This window comes from Psittacula echo (genome assembly GCF_963264785.1).
Source record: "Psittacula echo genome assembly, chromosome: 18".
NCBI lineage: Eukaryota > Metazoa > Chordata > Aves > Psittaciformes > Psittacidae > Psittacula > Psittacula echo.
The window spans coordinates 4,382,906-4,405,623 of record NC_137754.1 but is presented as its reverse complement, the minus strand read 5'-3'; the positions used below and the strand labels follow the sequence as shown (position 1 = coordinate 4,405,623).

Here is a 22,718-nt window from a genome sequence, read left to right as displayed (position 1 = left end):
CTACATCTACCATCTGCAGCTGCTGGCAGAGCTGACTGTTTGCTCTGAAGACTTATAAATATTTTTGTTGATTAAAGTGATTGATTATCCTTGCTCTAATATTATTTAGTTTGAGCAAACAGTGCTGAGATTTACCAGCCACGCTCTGACCTCCCAGCCCTGATCTGTTTGCAAAAGCCTGTGCCATTATTTGTTTGGTTTCAAAGATAAATACCCTCATCTCTCCTCTGTTGGTAACTGCAAAGACAACTGGGCAGCTCGGCCTGATACGGGAGGACAGACCTGGATTCCTAATGCGTGGTGGTAGAAAGGTGGTGAGATGGGGACGTGATGGTCACCAGGTGAGGATGGGGTAAAGCTCTTGGGCTGGTTCTCCTCCTCTGCACATACTCGCTTTGCTCATCGAGTGCAGAGCCAAACCACTCCCCGCTGTATGGAGATGCTATCAAAATCCCAAGAAGGGCTTTCTCTGGTAAGGCCTTTGCGATCCATGGGGGATGTGATACGCTTCAACTTGCCCCCTCTGTTGAGCAATCGTCCGCGGGGTTGTTGCCAGCTTGGCTGTATGTCTGGCTGGCCTTGCCCTGAAGGGAAGGGTTGGCCAGGAAGGCTGCGGAGGTGGGGTTGGATGGGATGGGCGGCAGGAATCTGCAGCTGCAGAGGGATGTGGCAAGCTTCGCCCCCGTCCTTTGCTGCCCCAGGGCAGCGTGTGTGCTCCAGAAGTGACCTGGAGCTGCCTTTGGTGCTTCTTCATCATCAGCTTCACCCCTTCTGCATCAGCAGCTTCCTGCTCTCTGCATCACGTGGAGGTGTTCTGGGCTTGAGGAATGCTGTAGGAATATCCATGGGCACCTTCCAATAGGCACTTGTATTGCATGGACACCACCACCATGTTTCCAGCCCTTCCAGCTTTAACAAACATTCTTGGTTTGTGAATGAGAGAGCTGGCGAGTGGAGGGCAGAGACTTTGATGTGGATGGAGATATTTTAGGGGTTGAACATCATCCTTGCTTGAGGGCAGTTCGGACTGTGTCCTGCCATGTGGTACCCTCGTGTCTGGTGTGACGTGGCGTTGGCTCAGCCTGGGGGCAAAGGCTAAGGCCAGGGTACAGAGAGATCAGTTTATGCACGTCTTGGACTGAAAATCAAGTGAAGATTGGGGAATTCCTTATAATGGACAGATTGGAGGTGTTTGGCTGAGTGTCTGCATGTCTAATCCTTTCCTGAGGCAATAATAGAGGCATAATAGAGTCTTCTTTTTAGGACCAGTGTGTTCCCAGCAGCAGGGACCTCAGTGGAGTTCATCTACACCAGAAGTGTGTTGGATCATGGTCAGGGCAGCACAAGTAATTGTGGTCTTGATTCTGGGCATGAAGTCGTTTCACGCGGCTGCAGATGCGCAGTGAAACCATCCCAAGCTGTGAGGTCATGTGTAACTGCTTACAAAATGTGTTGGCACAGCATGTTCTTCAGGTGTGTTTGAGCCAGCTTAGAGGGGTTGAGATCTCTTTGTGGGATGATGAAGGAGATTAACATGAGTGAAGGTTCCTCAGCCCTTTACCTATTGCGAGGGGACAGCCCTGCCAAGAGATTTCAGCCATCCCTTTCCTGACAGCATCTTCCTCACACAATGTACTGCCAATTAACCTCAAGCCTTGCAGTATCTCTGCTTTCCCATTCTGAGAGACTCTCACGTGTGGTTTGGCAGCCCCGTCGTTCCCCAGAGCAAGCAGCTGGAGGTGTTGGAGCTGAATCCCCATTGCGTGTCTGTCCGTATCCCTGGGTGATGAAGAAAAGGGAGATTAATGTCTGAGGAGAGAGAAGGCGCTTGTTTGGATAGAGAAATGCTCAGTCTGAGCTGCTCTGCTGTGATTACAGTCGTACCTTGGTAGCATCCTGTATGTAAATCTATGTCAGGGTACTGGGATGAGTACAGGAAAGCTGGAGAGGGACTTTTTACAAATGTAGTGACAGGACAAGAGGGAATGGCTTTAACCTGCCAGAGGGGAGACTGAGATGAGCTCTTAGGCAGAAGCTCTTCCCTGTGAGGGTGCTGAGGCGCTGGCACAGGGTGCCCAGAGAAGCTGTGGCTGCCCCATCCCTGGCAGTGTTCAAGGCCAGGTTGGACACAGGGGCTTGGAGCAGCCTGGTCTAGTGGAAGGGGTCCCTGCCTGTGTTGGATTGGAGCTGAATGAGCTTCAGGGTCCCTTCTGACCCAAACCAGTCTGTGATGCTGTGATTGTGTGATGCATCACTTCATTGAAGGAGCCACAAGTGGCATCATCAGGTGAGAACAGCCAAAGTCCTGGTTTTAACTTGGCTGGAAAGAAATGTATGCTCACAGATGGTTGTCCTGGCATGTCCTGGACCACTGTCTCTTCCATAGAGTGCCAGGGCCCAGCTGTGGGTTTGCTTTGGAAGGGCTCAGGCCATGCTCCTGTGGTTGTGGAAGCCTCCATGGTGGTGAAGCCAAAACCAGGCTTTGCAGGGCTCCTAGCCCAGCCTGTGGGGACCAAGGAATTTCAAGAGGCTTTTAGTCCTGGGCATGAGCCATTTGGATCCCTTGGGCACCCTTCCAAGAGGCAAATGAGTAGTTGTTTGATGGAGATGGCTGGATTTGGGGGGCTTTCCCCTTTGTTTTTATTTGCTGTTAAGCAGTTTGTGTTTTGCTGCTGGTACTGGGCTGTGAGGAGCTGGGGTTTAGCTGCTTGTTTGCAAAGGAGCATCTCCTGGAGCTGGAGCACTGCTACACGGGCATGACCTGGACTTGCTATTTACACTTGACCTCCTTTCAGTCAGGGCTGGGTGTCCATTACAGGCTTTTCTGAGCCCACCCTGCGCTCCCGTTACTGCCTGTGTGCCTGTGCCTGGGGATTAGAGCTCTTTAGCAGCGCGGTTAGCAGGGATTAGAGCGAATTATCGCGGGGAAAGCATGTCTCATAGCATTGCACGAGGCAGGGAGCTTTCCTCCCAGCCCTGCTAAGGGAAGATTGGAGGCAAACAAGCCTGGGAGCGAGATGCTAATCCTGTTTTCCAAGGGGACGCCCCGGCTCACATGGTATTTGATTGGGAAAGGCAATAAGGGCTTGACCGCTGCAAGAAGAGGCTTTTTGGCTCCCGAGCAGGAGTGCTTTGGGCACGTGGAGGTTGTTCCTCACTGCCTTTGCGTTGGCTGCACCTCCTGGTCCTGGCTATCTCTGGAGTGCTGACCTGGAGCATGGGTTGCATTAACCCCGGGCTCTGCCGTCAGGTTGCACAAGGTTTTAGTTGTGATGCTGTTAAATCTAAAGCTGCAGAAGGTGCTTTGAAGCTGATTTGAGAGCATTTTGCCTTTGCGGGGGGGGTTGAGTGGAGCTAAACCACACCGGCCTCAGAGCACAACCTCACCTCTGCTGCTGCTTTGTCTTGATGGAAAATCTTTCTACTGACTGCTTTGCATAGTTCTGAGGAGCGTTGTTGAGCTGTGGCCAAGGTCCCCAGCCTCAGAGGGTGGCTGCATCTCCTCTGTGCTTGCTTTTCTCCATCGGTGCAGCTGAAATGGGGAGGATGGAGCAAAGCCCTCCACCGAGGGAAGCCCTGCTTCGCGTTGCTGCAGGAAGATGATCCATAGGTCCTGTCCCTGCCTGCTGAGGCTGGGGAAACTTTCTGTAACTGCAGTGAGCGTTGACTCAAGCCTTGTGGTTTTGCTTAGCTTTGGTCCAGGGGTTTCTCTCGTGCTTCTTTCCCCCCTCTCCCCCACAAAAGTGGGAGGATGGAGCGAGCTGACCACCCTGTGAGCTCCTGGGACTGCAGGGAATGCTGCTTTCCCAGGATCGCCATCCAACACCCACAGTGTAAATCTGGGAAGGAGAGAGGGAGTGGAAGGAACCTGAAGGAGGGCAGCAGACTTGGAATCCGGATAGGGTGTTGAGGCGCTGGCACAGGGTGCCCAGAGAAGCTGTGGCTGCCCCATCCCTGGCAGTGTTCAAGGCCAGGTTGGACACAGGGGCTTGGAGCAAGCTGCTCCAGTGGAAGGTGTCCCTGCCTGTGGCAGGGGTTGGAACTGGATGAGCTTTAAGGTCCCTTCCAACACAAACCAGTCTGGGAATTCACTTGCTGGTGATGCTGCCTGGTTCCTCCCCAGCTGCAGAATACCCAGAGCCAAAGGAAACCCTCCCTCACCTGCCCTGTGCCCAGGTCTGCGGGCATCTCCCTGTCTCTGCTAGCAAGCGTGCACCCAAGTGAGGGTTTCTGCCTTTTACAGAGGGGTGAAGCCATTTACCCCAAAGCATGAGACCCAGTGGAGCATCCTGACACCTTGTCCTCACCTTTCCCCTTCCTCGCTGTCTGTGATGCTCTGAGTGCTGAGAGCCCAAACTTGGAAGAAGTGCTTTTAGGAAAGACAGTTTTCAGGCTCTTTATTTAGGGAAGAGCTCACCCTTATGACACACCGCATCTCCATAAGAAAGCTGCTGAATGCCCGAAGAAAGCCGGCTTTGTTGTGCTTTCTGCAGGCTAAGCAGTGTGGGCTTTCGGTTTCCTCTCTTGTTTTTCTCTTGAAGCCCAGCTTTCATCTCACAGTATTTATTTTTCACTGCTTGAAGGAGGAAAAAAAGAAGAATTATTTTTCCTTTTCTTTCAAAACGAAATATATTTATTTTAAATTAAAACAGCAAACGCCTGTGCCTCTTGTGCCATTCCTTGCAGAGGGAAGCAGGGCTGGTCTCTGGTGCAGGCTGCAGGAAGGGGAACCAGATCTCGCCTTCGTGCTGCCCTGCCTCATTGCATGCCCACATCCCCAGCAAATGCCTCTCCCTGTGCTCACTGCTTCTCCCCATCCATCCTTGCTTCCCAGATGTCCCTCTGTTCCCTTTTATTCAGGCTTTCTGCCCTTTTTTCCCTTTCCCCCCCTTGGTTTCGCTGCCCTTCAGTCCGAGGAGCCCTAATTGGAACAGGCCGGCTCCTCTCCCGCTTCCTGCGTGGGAGTGAGAGGCAACGCTTGTGAAAACAGTTCAAAAGTGCATTGAAAGTTTTAGCCTAATCCTGCCTAAATAACAGGGGGCTCAGCCCGGGGTTCTTTGCCTGAGTGTCCCTGCTCCATAGTGGGGGGCACCTGGGAAAAGCGGTGGTGGAAACCTGAGATGGGGAGATGATGCTTCCATGGTGCCCGGGCTGCTGCCTTGGGGAGCGTGGGAAGGGTCTCAGCTCCCGGCCCCCCTCTCCACAGCCTCCTCTTATCCTGAGAAAGGTTTCTCGGCTGCTGAACCCTGCTGTTGGGAATGCTTGTGTGTGTTTCGGCTTCCCCCATCACTCGTTCTGACATGGGTTTGAGCCTCGGGAAGGCTGGGATGGAGGGGAATTGGAGCAGCAGGGGGATGAACTTGGGCAGCTTTGAGTTTATCATAAACTGGAGATGGAGAGGCCTGGGGGTCTTGGTGGTCTTGCGCTTGCTGTGGGCACATATGAAGAGAGCTGCAAAGCCTCTTAGAAACTCCTCTGTTCCATCTCAGACATCCAGCAATGGGAGGAGGTCCTGGATAGTGGACACCTCAATGTGGAGCAGCACTGGTGTTGTGCATGGGGGCTTAAGGAGGATCTTTGGTAGCTCAGGGCATAGGGATTGAGGTCTTTTGAGGGAGAAAGGCCCAAATTCCTGCCACCCTTGGATGCATAGTCTCATAGAGAAGACTTTTCTTGACTCTGCAAATGATCTGTTTTGAAACCAATGCACATCTTCTCCCAAATGTGTCCTCATGCCTCTTCTAGGCCACGGAAAGACCAGAAATCCTTATGATACCAGAGTGCTGCAGGGTTAGTCTGAGGCCTGGGAAAGGCAGAATAAGGATGCTGTGCAGGGAGCAGGGTTTTACATGGGACAGTGGTGGGCTCATGGCCTTGCTGTCCATCCATCAGAGCAAGCGCAGGAGATCACCGGGTCAGGTACATCCATTTACATGCAGGCTCCTGAGTAAAAGAGCAGGGACCAGACAAGGGCACACCGACTGGGGAAGAAAGTGAGTGGCCGAGGGGAGCTTTAAAGAGGCATTGACCCCGAGTGGAAACTTGGGTGAAAAATGACTTTGCTCCCATCCTCCTGCTTGGAACATCTTGGGTTTTTGTTCCCTTTGCTGCCATTTGTTTTGCTTATGCAATCAGATGCTAATGCTTTGGCGTGCAGCGGGGCTGCTTGCGTTTTAAGGTCAAAATCCCTGAAGTTTGTAAATCATACTCCTTTAAAAAGATCAGATGCATGGAAAAAGTTTATACATGTGGAGCCTGGCGAGAGCAGAGCGGGAATGTGGCTGGGAGATGAACTCGGTGATCTTGACCTCCTTGTCCATTCGCTGGCTGGTTTTCTCTCAGGCTCCACATCTCTTGGTGCAACACCTAGTAGGAGTTGGGTGGTGGGATTTGGGCATGAAACCCACATAGGGATGCAGTGCTGGCTCTTGGTAGGGTCAGGGTTGTTGTTTCCTCTTGTCTTTCTGAAGTCTTGTCCCCAGGGATATTGGGGAGCTGGTGGAAAAAGAGGGTCTGGTTTTGAGAAGCCTCTGGGATCTTAGTTGCAGCTAAGATAAGTAGATGTCCCTCTCTGCCTTCCTCCCATGCAAGGCAAATCGTAGAATGGTTTGGGTTGGAAGGGACCTTAAAGCTCATCCAGTTCCAGTCCCCTGCCATAGGCAGGGACAGCCCCACTGCTGTGCTTGCTTTTTGGGTTGAACCCTTGACATTTCTAAACTGAGCTTGGGTATAACAGTTGGGTTGATGCTGGCTCCTGCTTCTCCAGGTGTATTTCTCCTGCGCCCATGTGTGTGCACGCCTGCGAGTGTGTGTGTGGTTATGGACAGCAGGAGGGACACAAAAGGAGACTTTTTATTTGTGCAAGATCTGATTAAAATCTTGGAAACAGGTTTCAGATGGTGGCGAAAGCTGAAACCGGGGACCTGAGCCTGATGGCTTTTGTTACAGAAAGGCTGCTTCACTCTGACCTTTAGGCATCCCAGACTGAAGGCTAAAGGGCTTGTCTGTGGGTGCTGGAGGACATCACCAGGGCTTAATTCTCCTCCCCATGCAGTAACTGCCCTGTACCCAGCAAAGCTGCATCAAGCAGAGCCAGGTAAAGCCCATTATGCTCCCTGGCCCCGCAGGGATTCACAAAGATGATACTGAAGTAAATCCAGTAAATACTTAAGTAAATTAAGTGAAGTCTCAAAACCAGCAGAGGCAGAATTCAGGTTAAAACCTCCATCCCTGCCATCTCTTCCAGGTCCACAGACACTCATGGAGGGCTTTACAAACACATTTCGTTTGACACATAAGAGCTTTTCTGTCTACATGGGACACTGCTGACTCAAATAAGGCTTCTGCGAGCATTTGCAGGCTTGGGGCTTTGGGGCTGTTTCTTTTGAAGAAATGGTAACTGGTAGCTGTGATCTAACAGGAAAAAGGGGAGATGATGTTTCAAATGCCGAGTACAACACTGTTTGGAGAAGAAGCCTTGAAATGGACATTCTGGTTTATTTTGGTGTCTAAATAGAAACCCTCTTGTGGCACTTGGCGTTTTCAACTTGAAAACAGACTGTTTGCTTCTCCGGTGACCTCTCTCTGGGAATCACTTTAAAGTCTTCCCTGTTTTGACATGGTGTTTGTGCAGAGCTCAGCGTTCACCTTACCAACCGAAACCTTGTCCCCCGCTACTGAAAAATTGATTCACTGGGTATGTACAAACCCAACCTGAATCCTGGTGGAGAGGGTGAGGGGACCCATGAGAGGTATTTAGTTGTGTCATAAGTAAACCTCACCTTGCTCTGCTGCTTGTATAAGGAGACCACCTCCATATAGGTTTTTGCGAGTGATTCAGTGTTCAAATTGGGGTTAGAAACGTTCGTTAAACCCAACTTTGACTCATCTTCCCGTAGCACCCGGGAGCAGGGAACTGCTGTTTAACCAGCCAATGGAGGGGAGCAGATTCCTGGGTGGTCCCTGTAACCACAGAGCAGGGAAAAGCAAAGCATTAAAATGTAACATGAGGATGAAGGGAAAAGGGGCACTGAACCACTTTCTCCCAGTGTTATCTCAGTGCGGCAGATGGAGAACAGAGATAGCGAGGGTGGCTGCTCGTTTTTCCATGCCCTCTCCATCCAAATCCAGTAAATAATGAAGTGTAATTTGCCAAATAGCCTTTCAGTGCATTATTTGCTTTTGAAGGTCCTGATACTTCCACTGTGGCAGGCAGTCCTTGATTTATGTGGTAAGGTTAGGGGGAGGAATCAGGTCCCAAGAGGCTTGGTGTTGGGAATTCTAGTACTAGTGCAATTCCTTCTGTGCCTTGGTAACTAACTTCAGAGGGTACTGTAACTAGAGGGGGGGAATTTTGCTTGTCTTTTACTTGGGGACGATAGGTGGAAAGTGCAGAGATGGAGACAAAAAGTTGCTCTGTTTGGCTTAGCAGTGGAATTGCATTTGGTGCCTCCAGCTGATGATGTTGTTTGGACTTTAAATGATGCCTGTGAGTTTGGCTAGGGAAGACCTGAGTGTAGCAGGAAGCCCAGGCTGGGAATCACAGAATCCCAGACTGGTTTGGGTTGAAAGGGACCTTAAACCTCGTCCAGTTCCAACCCCCTCTGCCATGGGCAGGGATACCTTCTACTAGAGCGGGTTGCTTCGAGCCCCATCCAACCTGGTGATTGAGATGGAGGAGGGTTTTCCTTCAGATGGTTGCTTGTATGAAACTCTTTGGCTGGAAACACCCCCCTCCTTCCACATGAATTGGAAAAAGGGGAAAAAAAAGGAAGGAAGAGCTTTGCTTCTCATCAGGACGTACTCCAAGGCCCGGCTCTTGGCTCCATGCTCTCCCATGGGGGTGGCTCAGCGTTGTTCAGTGACTCACCCCGAAATGCGTTGCTCTGTACCATGGGCTGTGCATGATGTAACTCTGTGCTAATGTGGGATTTTCCAGCTCTTTGTTTTCCCTCCCTTCTCGAATGGGTTTTCTGCCGGTTCTTCATCCTGCCCCGGCCTGCTGTCAGCTTACTTTTTCCAGGGCTGCTTTAAAATGAGTGTTTTCCTTTTGCTTTCCTTTGGAGTGAGATGCCCAGAGGTGGAGCGGTAGTTCAGAGATGCTTTTCTTCCTGCTTCCTACTTCACACTGGTCCAGGACTCTACCTTCCCCAGTGTCTGGAACTGCTCAGCTATCTCCCAGGCTTTAAATGCTACCTTAGATGATGAAGACCAGTAGGATGATGTCTCAGAAGGTCTTTATCACTGTCAAATTTCCAGTAGCACATTCATGGTTAGATTACAGGGAGACCATGCACACCATGTCACCCAGCTTCAGTGCAGGCTTATTACAAGCTCAGGATTCTCCTTCTTGGGTTTCAGAAGCCTGCTCATGGACTTCAGAGTTTATGTGTTGGATTAGAGCGATTTGGGTGTGAAAATTCCAGAAGAAAAGAGGATTTCTTTGTTATTCTGACAGTTCAGTGGTCAGCGCGACTCCTGTCATCTTTCCCAGTCCCGTGTCCTCATGGCTGATTTTCTCTCCTGCCTCTTTCAGATATGGAATGTGCGGATGTGCCTTTATTAACTCCCAGCAGCAAAGAAATGATGTCTCAGGCCTTGAAAGCCACCTTCAGTGGCTTTGCCAAAGAGCAGCAGCGGCTGGGGATCCCCAAAGGTAAGACATGGTTTCCCAATGAGCAGCCACAGAGATTGTGTCCTCCTGACACTTGCTGACTACACCTGTGTGACCAATTGTGCCTGCCTGTCCTGTTAACTTCTGCTTCTGTGCCTTCGGGAGCCTGCTGCTTTGGAGGCAGCTCCAAGACTTCCATTTGCAAGGCATCTCTATGGAGAAGCAGCAGGAGCCCTTTTAATAGAGCCTGATGACAGGCAGAAATTGAGCTAAATGGAGAAGTGGGTGGGAGAAGGGGTCAGAGAACTGGTGGGATTTTTAAAAGTCCCAAACAAATCCAAACTCATTCCTTGTATGAAATATATCTGCAATAGGGCTGATCCAAACTGTGGGAATGATGTTCCCCCACTGCATTTTACACTTATGCCAATGCACTGCCAATCTCTGTAGGATGAGGCCGTGCATTGCAGCAGTGGCACCATCTGTATCCTGTTCTCCTGTGGAAATGGCTCGTGGGTGCTCACTAATGCATCTCTTCTACCCCCTCCTTGTCGCAGATCCCCAGCAGTGGACGGAGACACATGTGCGGGACTGGGTGATGTGGGCAGTGAATGAGTTCAGCCTAAAGGGGGTGGATTTCCAGAAGTTCTGCATGAACGGAGCTGCGCTCTGTGCCCTGGGCAAGGAATGCTTCCTGGAGCTAGCGCCTGACTTTGTGGGAGACATCCTTTGGGAACATCTGGAGATCCTGCAGAAAGGTGAGTCCTGGAGTCCCCAAGGCTGAATGACTCGCACCGTCCTGGCTAGCCTGATTTCGGGCCTTTCCAAAGACCTTGGCTCGCAGTAGTGAGGTGTTCACCTTGGGCTTTGATCCCAGTCAAAGCAGCTTTCAAAGCCCAGCTTCCCAGTAGGATTTCAAATGGGCATCCCAACCGGTAGCAGGCAATGCAAGTCCTGGCACTGCTTGAAAGAGGAAGAGTGTTAGTGCCGGGTGCTTGGCAGGAATCCGTGGTGGGCAGGGGCACTCTGCCTGCCTGGAAACAACAGTGGGATTTTCCAAAGCATTCTTCCTTGGCTCTTTCAGCTCCTGTTGTGAGTTTTACTACTTCCTCCAGTAGAGCTGGGTACAACAATACCACCAAAATCCCACCCTCATTTCCCAGCTATGATTGGAAGCTGCTTTGCTTTGTTTCATGTCGCAGATGGTGTTTTCCCCACAGGAAAAGCCACCTCTGCCAGTCCCTGCATGACAGCATCAAGGGCATTAATTTTCAGTGATTTGGGGGGACACGCATCACACATGGATTTTGGGTGTTGATTTTCACACCGATCAGCACTCATACTGGGATGGCTTCTAAAGAGCAGCAGAAGACCTTAACACCTTTAACTGCGAGCCATGAGCAGGGGCAGCAGCAAATCGGGGCTCCTTCCTATGCAGAGCTGTTTGCTTTCCTGGAATATCCCTTGCACCGTCAGACCAACCCTGTGTGCTTGTCAGGAAGGGGAGGGGGAGCAAAGTTATGCCTTCCAGGAAACCATTGACAAATGGATGTTAATTGCTGAGTACTAATTTTACTGCTACCTGTGGTTTGCAGAAAGTAAACACGGTTCTTCTCAGGGCCTGCATCTGACAGGCTGTTATTCTGCTCTTTGACTCTGTATCTGTTCTCTTCTTCTCATTTTGCATGTTTTTTATTGAGTGCTTGCATCAACAGCAAGCAGCTTAACTAAACAAAGCAAAATGTTGTGGTCAATCCAATTTCTCCTTGCTATGAGCCATTGCTTGGAGCGCAGCTCTACCTTCCCACAACCCTTCTTCATTTGTTTGTACCAGTGGAGAGGGTGACGGAGGTATCAGAGCTGGGTTTGCAGCTCCTTCCTGCGGATTGCCAGGGCATGGAGATGAGCTTGGAGCTGTAGTTTCATACTAAAGTAGGCATCTTGTTTCCTGTCTCCATAGCAGAGGTGCTTCAGCCCTCGAAGCATCTTTGTGGCCTCCTCTGCACTCACTCGAGCAGGTCCATAAAGCTTGAAGAGATTAAGGTTTTCCCAGGCTTAACCATGGAGTCAGGGTCCAACTTGTTAACCTCAACTATTCCATCTTCCCCAGCCACCCACCGCCATCACTTGGAGGCATTGATGTTGGGAGAGGTGGTTAACCCCAGACTGCTTGGCTTTACCTATAGCATCAGGTCGTGCTGGGACAGGCTGTGACCTTGCTAACATGCCTCCCTTGTGAGCGCTTTCTGAGAGTGACTCATGTACCACAGGGTTTAAAAAAGGCACCAGATGGGTGACTTTTCCCTGCATGGATTTGGGTATTTTCAGGCCTATTTTTCCCAAATTTCTTCCTAAAATAACCTCTTCAGTTACCAGCAGTCAGCAGTGCCCTCCACTTGACTGTAAGCATAGCTGAAGGTCGCTCTCTTTCTCTGTGGTCACCCACTCTGCCCCTTGGCAGACACTATGGGGAGTGGAGAAGAGCGTTTCTCATTAGTTCTCTGTTTGCACAAACCCTCCTTTTGTTAGGGAATATTTTCCACCCTGCAATCCCCAGGAGAGAGGGACAAAATTAGGCTCCTTGCAAGCGAACGTGCGTTATCTTCGGTTCGCTTGTCTTCAGCCTCAGCAGAAATAAACATAACCCGGAGTGGTCTCTGTGTGTGTGTGTTTTATTTTGGTTACCCTCTGCGAAGAGAAGACAGTCTCCCATGCCGGTATCTCAGCCCACATACCGTGCTGGAATGAGTAAGGTGCTAATGGAAAAACTGGTCAGGGGAGTAGCAATGTGGCTTTTACATGGGCTTGGCGCTGAATTTGCTTTCCCAGGACAACCAGAGTGCTCGGAAAAAGGCATGGGAAGTGGGGAATCTATGCTTTGATGTGCTACCTGCTCTTTCACAGTGATTTATGCCTATAGAAAGGTAATAGTCTGTGTGCTGCCCATATATACACAGCGAGGTCTGTATCAGGAGTTGGGTGATGGATGGTGTGGCAAAGCTTTTTCTGAGCATGGCATCTTCTGCCTGCTTCAGGTGCAAGGTAAAAGGTGCTGAGTAGGCTGGGAATTAGTATTGTTTTGGGTCATAGGAGCTGATTTTGCATTACCCACTCACTTGCGTGCTGTTGTTCTAGAAATAGGGGTTTCTTCAACAACTGTCCTTGTATGGTGGAGTTATTTCTTGTGCTCCTATGTGTGCGATAAGCAATCCTCAAGAGAATGAAAGACCACAGAAATTAAGGCAAGCGAGGAAATGATGCAACTAGTATTTCAGAACTACCTGGAACCTCTGGTTGAGAAAGTTGTTGCTGTTTGGTTTGGTTTAAATCCAGGCCTTCCTGCAGCAAGAATTCTCAAAGGAGCCCAAGTCCATCACGCACTTGTTTGGGCGGCATTTCAGCTCCTAACTCATTTCTGTTCCTTTGGACATTCCAGCATAACCCAGAAAGAAGCATTTTGGGAAGTTCAGAGCTCTGTCTGTTGCAGCAAGCCTTGTGCAGCACGATGTGCCTACAGACATGTGACATTTCCTTCCTTTCCTCTTTGCAGAAGAGGTAAAACCGTACCCAGCAAACGGAGTCAACACAACATACCCAGAGTCCCGCTATACTTCAGACTACTTAATTAGTAAGTCACAATTACCATTATCGTTCTAGTGCTTTTCTAGCCATGAAAGTGTCACCTATTAGAGATCTGACCGCATCACATGAGGACTGCACTGTGTTGCTCTGTCATGGCAGAGCATGCTAAGTGCATGACTTCGTCTTTCCTAATGGTGTTCTTGGTTTATTTACAAGCCGTCTGTATTCTTTTGGTGCCTGCGTTGAGATGACACAGTCTGACTTTGCAAGCACTGAAAAGTGACCTCAACATTCCAGAAAAACAGGGATTTTTAAAAAGCTTACTAAAAAAGGGCAGGAATGGGGGAGAACAAGGCTTCGTTCTGGATTGCGAGGTGGGAGCCTAGCAAGGAAAGGGCTGAATCATCAATTTGGACTCCTGCACTTCCCATTGCCATTGTTTTGGAGATGTTCCTTAAGGGCATTTGAAATCTGTATTTCATGAACCAGCCAGAAAACCCCAACTCCCTTAAATGGGGATTCCAGGCTTTGGCCTGGGAGAAGAGGTGACTCTGGAAGTGACTTACGTATTGCAATCGTCAGTGAGATTTCTTTGCCTTTTGTCCCCTTTGCTGAGGCTACACTCCCTGGTTTTCCAGCTTTTCCCCACTAGCAGCTTGCTCAAGGGGAGTTTGTTGTGATGCACATTGATGCTGGTTAAGGATGTCCTATTCTTTAACTTGCTGCATTGATAAGGCACTATCTCTCTGTAGCTTTTAGAAACCTTCCTCAATATTAGTGCCCAGTTGTGCCAGCTGTTTTATACCCAAAGGCAGTCTCCTCTTGCACTCCAGACCTCAAATCTCACTGTGCGGAGGGGGAGCAAGCAACATTCTGGTTTCCCTGAGCTGTTTGGGTTGCTTTCTAACACTCCTGTTCTACCAACAGGTTATGGCATTGAGCATGCACAGTGTGTGCCTCCCTCTGAGTTCTCCGAGCCCAGCTTCATCACAGAGTCCTACCAGACCCTCCATCCCATCAGCTCGGAAGAGCTCCTGTCCCTCAAGTACGAGAACGACTATCCCTCGGTCATCCTGCGTGACCCAGTGCAGACGGATTCCCTGCAGACAGACTACTTCACGATCAAGCAAGAAGTGGTAACGCCAGATAACATGTGCATGGGACGTGCTAGTCGAGGTAAAGTTGGGTATCTCCCAGGGTTTACTTGGGTTCTTGCTACTGTACCTATATCAACCTAAGTGCTGCTTTCCCTTCTGCAGGAAATAGTGCTTTGAGGCATCAAGGGAGCCATGCAGTGGCAGTAACAAAGCCATTTCACATATATGTCTTACAAGTGAACTCCCAGGTGGCTTCAAGCCTTCCCTGCCTTTCTCTCCAGGGAAAACATGAAGGAGTTCTTTCTTTCCTCTACTCTGCTGCCTGCTTTTACAACATCTGCAGAAATGTGGCATTTCTGGCTCTGTACTTTGATGTCAAGCTCAAGTGAAGCTGGAATAGGCTTTGAGGTTATTAGGGAGGACAGGCTGCTGTGTGCTGGTATAAATCACATTTCCTAGGAGACCAGGCAAAACCCCACAGATTCTTCCATAAGTTCATATCAGGCCTTGAAGGGTTTTACATTTGATGATCCAAAGTCTTTATCCACGATCCCCATTGATTTTGATGGCTGCTTGCTTGAACTAATAATCTGTTCTGATGAACCCAAGCCCTGTGCTTTGTTAGAAGATGCAGATGTCATTGATTGAGTCAGCAACAGAGCTGAAGGGACCCCCTGAATCCTTGTGCTACTACCCTACATCTCCAAAGAGTTATAGGTACATGATTCCTGTTTGAGATGATGGGATTTAAACACCTAAACACTTCTGAGGGTCTGAGCCCAAATACCTTTTCAATTAATGTTATTAAATTCTGTACACGTGGGGCCCAGATGCCCGACTACTTTGTCATTAACACAAGGCTGAGGATCTGGCTCATGGTTTATATTCAAAGGCAAAGTTTAATCCATAGAGCTCAAAGTCGCTTACAAAGGGATATCATTATCTCCCGCTTCCAGGTAGGGAACCTGAGGCACAGGGAAGAGATGTGACCTGCTTGCCATCACGGCCTGAATAGAATCCAGGTGTCCCCATGCCTCACATTCATTATAGTAACGTGTTGCTGTGAGCCAGGTTTGATGTTGAACATTTAAACCCATTCATCCAGCTCTGAGAGCTGAGGATGTTTTGGCTCCCTGTGCAAGCCGGAGCCCCTGTGCAGGTCTGCACTGCATATGTGTGCTTAGTGGAGCTCATTTTAAGTTCCTCATTCTTCTCCCAAGCTGGGAGAGCTAATGACAGGAAAGTTATTATTTGTATTATTACCTCTGCTTCTGCTGCTGGCTCAGTGTTAATGTAAGAGAGGTGACTTGGACAATACAAGGGCAGCAGTGTTATAATTTTAGGTAAGCTCCTCTTTTTGGGCTTGTTTTTATGGCTGTTTCATCAGTGTCTTTCCCTTTTCTTGACCTTTTCTTTAACATAGGTGATTTCATAATGATTCTCATCGAAATGCAATTGTTCAGGCATGCTTTTGCAATTGTACCTTCAGGCTGGTCCCACTGGGAAGCCTAAAAAGGCTGCAGGGGAGGAGAGAAAGAGCCCTAAACTCCGCACTGGGGACCAAGGGCCCCTGGCGTTAACAAACACTTTAACATACTGATAGTGACTGAAGAAATGCAACAGGCTGTGGCCGTGCTTACACTAACCTGCCTTTCAGCCATGTGAAAGGGCCTTTGGGTGGCATAAATCCTTAATATAAAGCAGAGTCCAGTTAGTTCGTATTTACCTGCATCTTTACCTTCCACTGTATTAAAAGGTTAAGGTTAGTCTGCCACCAAGTCAAGCTCTTCATCAATCTGACATTCAAGGTGAAGGTTTTCCAGATGGTTGCCTTTTGTCTTCCTTTGTGTGGGCTTCAGGAGTTAATTTTAGGGTCCCATGGGAGTTGTTTCCCTCTGCCTTATCAGTGAGGGCGTCTGGTTGGAAGGTGTAGCTGCCAAACCCATGAGTTCCTCCTGATTTTTCCAGCTAAGTCAAATTAGGTGTATTTTCAAAGAATTAGCAGCAGAAGGAAGCCAGTGAATCCCAACTTCACATGGTCCTGGGCCAGCAATCAGTGCAGAGCCTGCAGTAGTTGAGTCTTTCCAGAGCAAGTGCTCTTCAAACTACAACACAAGTATTTGGGGGAGCATGCCAGCATCCTTCCACGTTCCCATTCCTCTGGGATTTACTCTGTGGGCCCAGGCTGCGGGTGGCTTTGCCAATGGAAATTTCTCCAGGAGTTCTTGCACAATCCCAGCAGCTGTTTTTAGCCCGGTTTGGGAAATTACTGAACTTGAATGATCCTGTTACACTCTGAGTTTGTCAGTAAAGATGTTGAGCAATCAGCAGCGTACGGGAGATCAGAGAGAACAATTTCAGTTTGTTCTTTGGAGCCTGTTTTAGCTCTCTGTTTTAAGTACAGAGGGTATACTGATGCTGTCTCTAGTGGGTGTAAAGCAGCATAGCACTGCTGAGGATCTGGCCTCTTGTGTTCTGGTCTGTACTAAAAATATCCCAGAGAGTAGCCTTGATACAACTCAGCTGTGCTCACCTTACCAGAACTGGGGAAAGAACTGCTTGAGCTCTCAGCCTTTTGCTCTCCTCCTCCATCAAATCTACTGCTGTTTGGGGATTTGGGGGGGGTGGAAGCTGGTCGTAGCATATGGCAATAAAAGGCTGCTGTAGAATTTTGTGGGAAGCATCAAAAGTAAAGAAGCTGGGTGTCCAGTGCTGGCAGATGGGACTTACTGGAGACCTAGCACTTTCAGCAGCAAGAGCAAGAGGTCCTGGAGTGCCCATATTCAGGCACTTGAACTGCGCCTTGAATATCTGGCTGAAGTGGGTTATTTCTCTGCCGTTGCCTTTTGAAACAGGGGATGATTTCCACTTATCCCCAGGCATTGATCTTGGGTTGAGAAGTCAGGACTTTGGGTTTTTTCACAGTCTCTCCACCTTGCTCTGCTGCCTGGGGCTCAGATAGGCCAGCTCTGAATTACAAGATAATACAGGTATCCCAGTTTCAGGCTGTACTTCAAGTTTCTTTGGAGATGAAGCGTAGCTGGGGCTATTCCCCACAGAGCATTCAGAACAATAGCTTTAAACTGAAAAATGGTAGATTTAGATTAGATATTAGGCAGAAGTTCTTCCCTGTGAGTTGCTGGCACAGGGAGCCCAGAGAAGCTGTGGCTGCCCCATCCCTGGCAGTGCTCAAGGCCAGGTTGGACACAGGGGCTTGGAGCAACCTGCTCTAGTGGAAGGGGTCCCTGCCCATGGCAGGGGGTTGGAACTGGATGAGCTTCAGGGTCCCTTCCAACCCAAACCATTCCAGTATCATTGCCTGGTTGCTGGTTTGCTTGTGCAGCAAGCAGGCGAAGCATCCTTCTGGCTATAAGCAAGCCAGAGCATCCCTGCGCTGGCCAGGCACATCTCACTCTCTCTTCCTTCTCACCAGGTAAACTGGGTGGCCAGGACTCCTTCGAGAGCATAGAGAGCTACGACAGCTGCGACCGCCTGACGCAGTCCTGGAGCAGCCAGTCCTCCTTCCAGAGCCTGCAGCGTGTCCCTTCCTATGACAGCTTTGACTCAGAGGACTACCCCGCCACCCTGTCCAACCACAAGCCCAAGGGCACCTTCAAGGACTATGTTCGAGATCGGGCCGATATGAACAAGGACAAGCCTGTCATTCCTGCTGCTGCCCTTGCTGGCTACACAGGTAGGGTCACGCTGCTCATGTAACAGCCTCTCTGGTGAGCATCTCGGGTAGAACCTCTCCGTCGGTGGAGGGTAGAGCCTCCAGGGTCTCTGAGTTGTCCATAAGTGAGTTTTGGGATGTCTCTGGGGTCAGCCACATGTATGTTGGCACACCTGAGAGCACGCGGTCCCCCCCAAGCATGGGCATTCCAGACCTCATAGAGGATGTAGGACCCAGCTGTGAGTACAGGGCATATGATGCCTTGTGCATTTACACCTGGATGCTTCCTGGTTGGGTTTGCTTGGAACTGGTGTCTGGTTTGTATTGCTGAGAACACAAGGTAGTAGAGAGCCCTCATTTCCCCATCTGAAACTTCTGTGCAACGTGCTGGCTACTTGCTTGTGATTTGCCATCTTGGGCAGGAGCGGCTGCATTCCAGCATTGCTCTGTGTGATGTGAAACGATCGTCTCCCTTTTTTGCATGGAGGAAGCGCTCGGGTTTGCTCTTTACCTTGGTGCGAGGCAAGGGTGTGATGGTGCCAAAGCAGACCCAAACATTTTTCCATTCCCTGCCCTGAGAGAGATGAGGTGATAGGCCATGGAAACTCTGCCTTTTTATATGACAGCCCTCCAGCAATCTGGCATCTCCGTGAAGAAAAACCTGTTGGGATGGGGCTTCCAGCTCCAACTGAGATAATCCGTTCCAGTCCTTCTGTGCCTTGTCTTTTCCCTGTACTATAAGTAAGATCCGCAGGACGGCCTCCTGCCAGTTCCCCTTTTCCCTCCTACAGACTGATCTCTCCTGCCCCAGCTGGTAGCAGCTGGTGGAAATAGTTTGTGCAGATAAAGATCATCAGCAGGTTCAGAGCAGATCCTGAGGTGCGACTGTCCCTGAAATCTCCTCCTACACACAGGCTCGTCTTAGGGCTGATACGTAGTTTTCTGTAAGGTGGGCAGAGATGCGGAGGGGAGGAGAGGTGGAGAGATAATTTTAGGAGCTATGTGTAAAAAAGGAAGTGGTTTGTTGCTATAGCTTTAGTTAGAAAGAAAGCTCTGAGCTCTGCCTGCTGAATGAGCCTGTTTCGACCAAGTCAATGTAAAATACAAATGTGCTCTGCTGTTCCTGAATGGTTTTGGGCTGGGCCATGCCCTGGGACACCATCCGCTGCCATGCCATGGCAGTTGATATTCCTAAGAAGTGAGACCAGTGAGCAAGTTTTATTGCTATTTTCTCCTAATAACACCTATCACTGCACCCCATAGAAGTGTTCTGGGTAGGCAGTGCCTGGGCAGAAGCATTGTTGCACTTCAGCAGCTGGGGAAACTGAGGCACGGAAACACGTGGCAAGACTAAGAGCTTTATTTTCCAAGCTGGATGTTTCCCTCTCATGAACAAGAGCCATCTCCATAGAGAGGAGCTGAAGGCGGTGGCTGGATCCTGTGTTTTGCCAAGGAGTCTTAGCACCCCAAAGAGTGTCCTTGGAATGGTGCCGCCAGGAAGGGGAGACTTGGGTTAATGCAGTGCCAGAGCACACTTCCAGATGCTTTGCACTGTGTAACATTTTCCCTTGTCTCATTTCAAATGCTGTTTTGAGCTGGGAAGTTAATCCCTGGACATAGGCATTTTGGTGTGATCTATAATGGGGACTGCCTGATTTTTACTTCTGTGTTGCTTCACTTGAGAAACTTTAAATGGAGAAAGGAAAACCTGAGGTTTCCAGAAGCAGCACTTACTCAGAAATCCTTGGGCTGGACCACTGCTAAGCAGTAATTCAGTCCTCAAACCTCCTCAGTCTGTGTTTGCCATTGGGAACAAGCTTTGGAGAAATGATCTTTGCAGGCAGCGTTCTCTGTCCCCTTTTAAAGCCTACTGAGCTGTCAGCACCTCCTGTTTTCTGTGCAGCGGGAGCCCAGTGTGGGTGCAAAGCGAAGCCAGGTTGATGATATGAAAGCAAGTCCCAGCGAGAACAAGTGAGAATACATTGCATTACAAACCGTAGGAGAACTGGGCACTCTCAGAACTCAAAACGAGTGTGTGTCTGCAAAAACTGATGTAAAGAATCCATACTGGCCACTGAGAAGTGCTGGACATCTGTCGTGGGCCAGCTGAGCAAGTGACTCTCAAGCAGAACTCCTAGGTCCTTCCTTGTTTGCTTTGCTTTACATTACTTCTAATTTACTCAGAGGGGGAAGTGCTGTCTAGCAGCTAGAGCAGAGGAACTTCAGTCTGGGCTCTGCAGCTCTGGTGAGGAGGTGGAGCTTCCAAATGAGCAGAGTAGGGGATTACCAGCCTGGGGTCCCAAAGCGACCAGGACCTTAATTTCTGTTTCTCAGATGATGCCACCGTGCCCAGCACATCACCAGCCAGCGGAGCACCCAACACACATGCCATGATGTGCACCTTTTAGGGTTGGAAGAATGAAGCCTGGGAGATCACATCCTTCATCTCCAGGTTGACTTTAAGAACGTGACGATACTGTTCAGGCTTTGTTACCAAGGGGCTGTTTTGCTGGTGGCCCAGGGAGGTGGCACAGTGCTTTATCACAGATATCTGATGGTATCTGCCCCAGGAGGCACATGCTTTGCTGAGAAGGTGCATTTTGGCGGAAGCTCCATTTGCGTTTGATGTGTTCTTCACCCAGCTTGAGAGCAGCTTTTCAAAGCTGCCTTATCTGCCCCCACATCTTGACCTAATTTAACAAGTTGCCATGGTTGCTCACAGAGAGGTTGATGCAATTTTCTTATCTTTTTTGGGTTTTTTCTGAAGGAGAAATGTAATTGCTCAGGAGTTGGTGAACTTTAGTTTCCATAGCTGCAGGGAGGGCCAGCGCTGGGCACCTCTGGTTTTGGAGCTGGCTCTTCCAAAGCTTGGCCAACTTGAGCCTTACATTAAGCCCAGTCTTATTTCTCTTGACATGACCTAGGGCATGGAGACAGAATTCATCCGTTATATTTTGGCAAGCAGTGTGTCAGGATGCACCTTCCGTGCAGGCAGGTGTGCTAAACCTTGTGTTGGCTTAGCTAAGCTCAGTTTAAGCTTCCTTATTCATGCAGCAGCACGGTGTTTGGTGTTGGTGGGTGGCCAGGTAGGACCTGCTCTAGCGGAAGGTGTCCCTGCCCGTGGCAGGGGCTTGGGACTGGATGAGCTTTAAGTTGCCTTCCAACCCAAAGCATTCTGTGGTTCTGTGATTCTATTTCTTGAGTGCCCCAAAGCACCTGCGTGGGTTTATAGCCATAGTATGTATTTGCTTTGTGGTATGTAGGACCTCAGCATCGTCTCTGCAGGCTGGGGCTTTCCATCCCACAGTGCTGTCTGCATTGCCACAATAACCAGAGCCGTGATGTGCTGAGCTACTGCTCCATTTAGCTGAACAGGCAGAGCAGAGTGATTCCACTCATGGTTGAGAGGCAGAAGGAGGAAAGAAGGTTGAGAAAGGTGAAGTGAGTGCACTTCAAACCTTGATCTGTCATCTGCAAGGCTGGTTTTGCATTTGTGATGCTGCCCTTTCTTACAGACCTGGTTAGGAAGTTGCTGATGTCCTTATAGGTGATCTTAGCACCTAAAGAGTTAACACCCCCTGCCCAGCTAATACCACACATGACCTGAGTGTCTCTCTTGAGGACAGATTGATGCTATCTTCATTATCATGCTGCTCTTGAAGAAGACAGAAGGTAGTGCAGGGAATAGCCACCTCTCACAGATGCTATCTTGCCTGAGCGCCTGTCTGCCAAACGGTTTTGCCCAGGCCAGATCTCACCCTATCCTTGCTATCAGCATTCACAGTGCCGCGTCGATAGGGACCAAATTTGCCTGCTAAACCCATCTGCCCTGCTTGAATTGTCTGTGGTGCAGAGCCTGAAGCCTCTGACAAGCCTCCATTTCTAAGCGATGCTTATCTGTGACACAGAAGTGAAAGCGCGCAGCTGCTGTTTTGCAAGAAAGTCAAGTCTGTGCCAAAGAAAGTGGGTCTCTTTCAAGAGAGCTTGTGTGCTGCTTCCCCTCTTCTTGTTGCCTATGCTGCTGGCCTGAAGCTTCCACTAGCGAGCTCCCTGGATGTGCTGTGCTCAGTGGCATCCAGAAACCCACCGGCAGCTGCCTTCGCAGCCCCTCTCTGATCCTTGACATCCAGAGTGAGGGCAGTAGCTTTCCTAAAAACATCAGCATCCTTCCTGCCTGCTTCTGGAGACTGTGCCTTTATGGGCATCCATAGCCACTTGTAACTTGGGTTGAGGGAGTTTGGAGATGCAGTCAGCTGCCCCAGCCATCAGAATCATAGAATAATTAGGCTTGGAAAGGACCTAGGATCATCTAGTTCCACCAAGCAGCACAACAGTACCGTTGTCCCCTGTGTGATGAAGGGGATGTTGTTGGCTCGCTCCTTCAGGGTTATACCCTGTACCTGCCCTTGCAGAGTGACTTCAAGTGTGACCAGCTATAGTAACTCTCGCCTTTTTTCTACCTCTGGTGTAGAGTCTGCATGGCTCAGAAGCGAGGTGGGGAGCTCAAGGGTAGTGCTAGGGCTGGGGCTGGTTCAGTGGCTCCTGCTCCACCTGCCAGACATGTGCAAATGACAGTGAAATGAGCCCCACGCTACACTGCCCAAGCGTGACAGCAGCTCAGCTCTCACCAGAGCAGCTTGGTTTGTGTTGAAGGGAGACCTTAAAGCTCATCCAGTTCCAATCCCCTGCCACAGAAAGGGACACCTTCCACTAGAGCAGCTTGCTCCAAGCCCTGTCCAGCCTGGCATCCCAG

At 49.7% G+C, this 22,718-nt stretch overlaps 1 protein-coding gene across 1 annotated transcript in view; it reads left to right on the top strand.

Annotated features, from left to right (window-relative positions):
* Window positions 1–22,718, top strand: part of ETS1 (ETS proto-oncogene 1, transcription factor) — a 44,815-nt gene that overhangs the window by 11,865 nt on the left and 10,232 nt on the right. The window contains exons 2-6 of the mRNA XM_080631542.1: window positions 9,536–9,655; window positions 10,171–10,371; window positions 13,164–13,241; window positions 14,123–14,371; window positions 17,726–17,986. Coding sequence (XP_080487668.1) covers window positions 9,536–9,655; window positions 10,171–10,371; window positions 13,164–13,241; window positions 14,123–14,371; window positions 17,726–17,986 — 909 coding nt within the window. The remainder of the gene's footprint in view (window positions 1–9,535; window positions 9,656–10,170; window positions 10,372–13,163; window positions 13,242–14,122; window positions 14,372–17,725; window positions 17,987–22,718) is intronic.